Source organism: Bidens hawaiensis, unplaced genomic scaffold (genome assembly GCF_021521415.1).
Source record: "Bidens hawaiensis isolate Kalapana, Puna unplaced genomic scaffold, B.hawaiensis_p1.1 tig00009623_1, whole genome shotgun sequence".
Taxonomy (NCBI): Eukaryota; Viridiplantae; Streptophyta; class Magnoliopsida; order Asterales; family Asteraceae; genus Bidens; species Bidens hawaiensis.
The window spans coordinates 246,653-251,707 of record NW_027491722.1 but is presented as its reverse complement, the minus strand read 5'-3'; the positions used below and the strand labels follow the sequence as shown (position 1 = coordinate 251,707).

At 37.0% G+C, this 5,055-nt stretch overlaps 1 protein-coding gene across 1 annotated transcript; it reads right to left on the bottom strand.

Moving 5' to 3' along the window:
* Positions 1 to 2,460: 2,460 nt before the first annotated feature.
* Positions 2,461 to 4,220, bottom strand: LOC143533185 (uncharacterized). The gene is made up of 3 exons (XM_077028039.1): positions 3,894 to 4,220; positions 2,855 to 3,145; positions 2,461 to 2,778 (listed from the first exon to the last, which is right to left on the bottom strand). Exons 1-3 carry the CDS (start codon positions 4,218 to 4,220, stop codon positions 2,461 to 2,463), a joined length of 936 nt encoding a protein of 311 aa, XP_076884154.1.
* Between the last annotated feature and the right edge of the window lie 835 nt (positions 4,221 to 5,055).

Below are 5,055 nucleotides of genomic sequence, written 5' to 3'. Positions count from 1 at the left end.
TAGATTGCTCTTTAAATATAAATGTATATTAAGAGATTGCTAGAGCAGATATCAGGTATAATATATCAGATACGAGATAAGATGAGATGATCATACCATTTGGGGTATTTATAGCCGAAGGTAGGTTTCCAAGGAGGTGTAGCCGGCTGAATAGTATTCCTGTTCAACCAACTGTGGCCTACGCACGTGCCATGCTGGTAGTTGGTGGGTAGGCAGCGGCTGATAGTGACCAGGCCTGCTGTCTACTATTCCTTTTCCACCAACTACAGGCTATGCACGTGGTATGTCAGGAGTTGGTGAGTAGGTAGCGGCTAATAGTGACATACAGTACAAGAGCATGCTGCTCGCCATACTGTTGTCAGTGAGCTGTCGTATCTTTGGTCAGATCTTTTGCCCATACCTCGTCAGGTACAGTACAAAAGATCCTCAGTATCGTACGGACTGGCTCATTTGGGCGGGAGTATTCCCCCTCCCGCCTTTGTGCGGGACTGTTCCCGGCTTGCTCATTCCTTCTTCAGGTGACTGCTGAATTATTATGAGAGTTAAGCCTTGTGCGTGTAGCCATGCTGCGCGGGTAGCCTTCCCTGATGGCCGGTATCCGTAACTGCGGGAACAGGCGGAGTACCTGGAAACCATTGGGAGGCGTTTCCTGCGGGGACAGCTTGCGTACCGCACGTGAGGACGTCACGTCTCTGAGCGTGGTGGGTCCTGCTGATCCAGTTGGTTTCTGCGCAGACGTTCCTTTAGTTAAGTCTTGCGGGTTCAACCGCGCAGACGTCCGTTAAGGAGTCTTGCGGGTTGAACTGCGCAGACGTCCCTTTTCAAGGTGAGTGCGGGTCCAACTGGGCTCTGCTGGGACCTACCTCTTCAGCCAGTGATCGAGCCTACGAGCACTCAAATTTTTTTTGTTTATTTTGATCTTATCCTCCTTCAAGTCTTGAACTATAACTGCAGATAATAAGTCTAATATTATTTATTTTCAATAACATTCACTCATTTATCTTAATATTAAAACAGGTATATATTTTTTGGAAACAAATATTAGTTCAACAACTTGAATATATACAATTGTTTCTTCGGTTGTAGAAAAAAAATAACTTTGTTTTGAAGACTAAAATTCTACATTAAATTAGTTAAAACACTCATTTTATTTTTTTCCTCAAATATTGGATGATATATGGACCTTATAAGTGCAAATCTCCATGTTAAAATGTCGAGTGTGTGGCGTTGACCACAAGATGTTTTTTTTAATATCTCCATTCAGTTACTTTCATGTTGTGTTTTTAAACATTTACATTCGGTTGATTTTTTAATAGACAAATCTAGTTTATATTATAAAATAGAATCTAGACTATTTTGGTTTTTAACTTATTCATTTAAATAAATGTGAAGTATCATGAATAAAAAGAGGAAAAGAAAGGTACAAATCTATTTTTTTTTTATAAAAAATAAAAAAAAAGGCCTCGGAATTTTTATTTGCTTTAGGCCACCAAAATAGTTGGGTCTGCCCTGTTTCAACTACAATCAAAATTTGAGATTTTGGGGCCGATTCGAATAACAAATGCACCTAGAACAACTAACTAAAATGAACCACCTTTAAAAGTTGCATTCATAGATACAAATCATCCGAGTTTCACAAGTATTCAAAGATCAAACCATAACGAACAATTGTATTATTAAGCTAAAATATAAAACTGATACACCATAAACAAGACAAAAAATCAGTTTTCAAAAGCTAATATTTTATTTTTGCAACTAAGGCAATGCAAAGGGAAAATTGCATCATTATTCTACCTTACCATACCATTGATGATGATGACGAATTACCAATATCTTTAAACGGAGATCTCACCAAGTGACGCCATTTTCGACTCCCGTCACTCAACATTTCATTATTATTTAACGGGTTTTCCTTAAATCGTGAACTCAATATCCGTTTCTCCTTTGCAAGTTGTTTCCCACTGGTTGTGAGTCTCTCTTAATATTGATAGCATCACACTGTCCCTTCATTCGACAACTCAACCCATTCTTCACCTCCCGTTCGATTTGTTTACCTAAAGATATAATAACGTTATTGGGGGTTGAATCAAGTTCTTTCACTTGATCTTTCTTCAACTTCTCAAGTTCACCCTTCACCGTATTAACCTCGGTTTGAAGCATTTTTGCCTTTGCTTCTTACTCGTCTGCCTTCTCCCTCCATTCGTCAACCTTAAATCACCAAAACAAAAAAGTTAATGTTTGGGTAGCAAATTTTGACACATACATAGGGGCTGACCAATTATGACGTGACCAAGTAACATGACATGACACAATACGAAGTTAAACAAGTTTGTGTTGTGTTGTGTTTTGTTGTTGTATCATTTGTGTTACTGAACAAATTATATTTAAATTAAATGATACAACACAACAAAACACATGTTTATAAACAGGCTCATGTTTGTGTTTGAGTAATTGGCATGTTTAGTTAATCGTGTCAGAAACGTTTAGCACGACTAGACACATTTTGCCAACCCTAGTGATCGACATGTATACACACGAAGCAAGTGTGCTTACATTTGTCATGACAGATTGGATTTCTTGATTGGAAGCAAGTGCTTGAGTCTCCCAAAAGTCTTTTGAAGTTTGAAGCTCTTGCATTTCTTGTCTCAACTGTCCAAGCATCTCCTGCATTTGTGACCATTGTTCGGTATCTGCTCGCACTTGCTCCGCCATCCGCCTCACCAACAACTTGCACCGGCCCGAGCATTTGTTGCCGGCTTCTCGTGGCACCAATGGCTCCTGTCACATAAAGTGGTTTCTTGATTTATAGCAAGAAAATCAAGAACATGTGATCATTTGATTTATAACTAACTACCTTTGTTTGATCATAGAATCTGTTAGAGAAAGACAAATGGCCACTATAGTCGATTCGTTTTGAGGTCGAAGCAGAACCCGCAGCCGAATTGTTAACAATTGATCTGTAATCTTTCTCCATCTGATCAAGAATTCCCTTTGACTTTTGACTTTTTCGAGTCAAAATTGAGCCATCTCCGTTGACTTCACCAATATAGCTACTCTGCAACTCCTCTAGTTTCTCTGTTAACTTTCTTATTTCTTCCTCCAACACCACTTCTGTGTTATTCCCTTCACAAAGCTTCTTTCTTCCCTACAAAACGTTTGGTACATTAGCTACTCAAACATGCACGAGCCTAAAAAAAGCTTAGGTTAAGAAAATGAGTCCGAACCCGAGCTTCACTTATCAAGTTTTAGCTTGTTCACAAGCTTAAACGAGCATATTACTTTTATACATTTTAATAAGATGTATATATTTTTGAACAAAAAATTTATTTCCACTAAAAATCCTTGTAAACCACCACCTCCATTTTGAAAAAATAAACATTATATCACTAGACCATTATTATTAATGAATGTTATTTTTATTAATAAATAAAATAACGACGTAATATATAATATATTACACATACAACTATTGGTTAATTATAAACATATTCATAGATAATTAAGCTTGTATTAATAAAATAATAAACAAGTGAAGCTTGAGCTTTACTATAATTTTTTTTAAAATAAAAGCTCAAAACAAGCCGAGCTTGAGTACTCATGGGTAAACAAGCTGAGCTTGAGCGTAGTCAAACTCATTTTTAACCCAGCAACACAACTCGCAATCAATAAAAAAAATAAACAAGTGAAGCTTTTTGAAATAAAGCTCAATACAGGCCAAACGAGCTCAGACTTGGACAACACAACTCACTTACAATCAATAATATCATAACACAAACTTTAAAACAATAATAATAATAATAATAATAATAATAATAATAATCAAAAGAACAGCTTACCGATGCAACACTTTTCAAAGCAGATTTGACTCATTTGAGTGTTCTTTCAATCCGAACTTGATCCTTCTTCAATTTCTTCAACACTTGCTTCCTTTCCTTCCTCAAAACATTACACTCCTCCCGCAACATCTCCACCTCACCACCACCACCACCACCATCTTCCACCACCAGAGAACGCCTAAACTCTCTCTCCACACCAAACAAGCTCTCAAGTTTCCCCTTGTAATTATAAGTCTCTATAATCTCATTTGATTGTTTATAGCCAGTGGCTCTTGTTTTCCTACGGCGAGTAGTATGTCTTCTTGGTAAGTTGGTGAATATTATAGGTGTAGGTGGTAGGGGTGAAGTGTGCCATTTGACTGATCTCCTACATCTAGTTGACATTGTTGTTGACTTGTTAATTTGAGATATAATTACGAAGTTGAATTGTGTTATAAATAATGGGTTGGATAAAGAGAAGTGAGAGAAGGTAGCGTGCGGGGTAACCTCGTAAGAAGGAAAGAACATGGAGTTAAATTAATTACGTATGAAGGCTGTTTGTGGTTTGGTGTTCTTCCAAGTTCGAGGAACCAACAACTTGACGACGGCAATCAACACAAAGCAGTCTTGGCTCATGGGAATGCCACGGATGACGGAACCTCTTATTTTAATTATTAATAAACATTCACATTATTTTTTCTCTAGTAAAAAATGTAAGTAAAAACTTTTCATATTTAAGCGTTTTGTGGCACGTGACGGTTCAGTCAACATTAAAGAGTTTTGTAAAACATGGCGTAGTGATAAAAAAAACTCATAACTCTCAAGCAATCATTACCCCCATCTCTTTATCCTCTCACAAACGTCTCACAGGGAGGGTATGGGAGAGTTATGAGTCGTAACTTTACTCGTAACTCTCCCGCTACACATGGTCTAATAAACATTCATATTATTCAAACACTACATTTGAGAAGCTATTATACAATTAAATTAATTTATACGTGATACAGTAAATATGATAAATAAATTGATTACGTGACCAAAGAATAAGTGGAAGGAGTTAAATGAGTTGAAGTTCATTGCAACGAAAATGAAAGGTCATATCTCGAATCTTAAACTATTGAACAGTACTGAAATGACAATTTTTAACAAGCATAACCACAATATCAAAGCATTACTAACGTTTGGTGTCAATGTTTCGGTTTATTGGGCTTTTACTGAAATGTAAGGGTGGAGAGCAGGT

What these genes read in the sequence shown, in the direction of transcription:
- LOC143533185 (XM_077028039.1), bottom strand. Translation starts at nt 4,220, where the DNA reads ATGTCAACTAGATGTAGGAGATCAGTCAAATGGCACACTTCACCCCTA. An exon ending in AGAAATTGAAGAAGGATCAA is followed by an intron (nt 3,146 to 3,893) that starts GTTCGGATTGAA and finishes AACGTTTTGTAG; the next exon opens with GGAAGAAAGAAGCTTTGTGA. An exon ending in GATTCTATGATCAAACAAAG is followed by an intron (nt 2,779 to 2,854) that starts GTAGTTAGTTAT and finishes TTTATGTGACAG; the next exon opens with GAGCCATTGGTGCCACGAGA.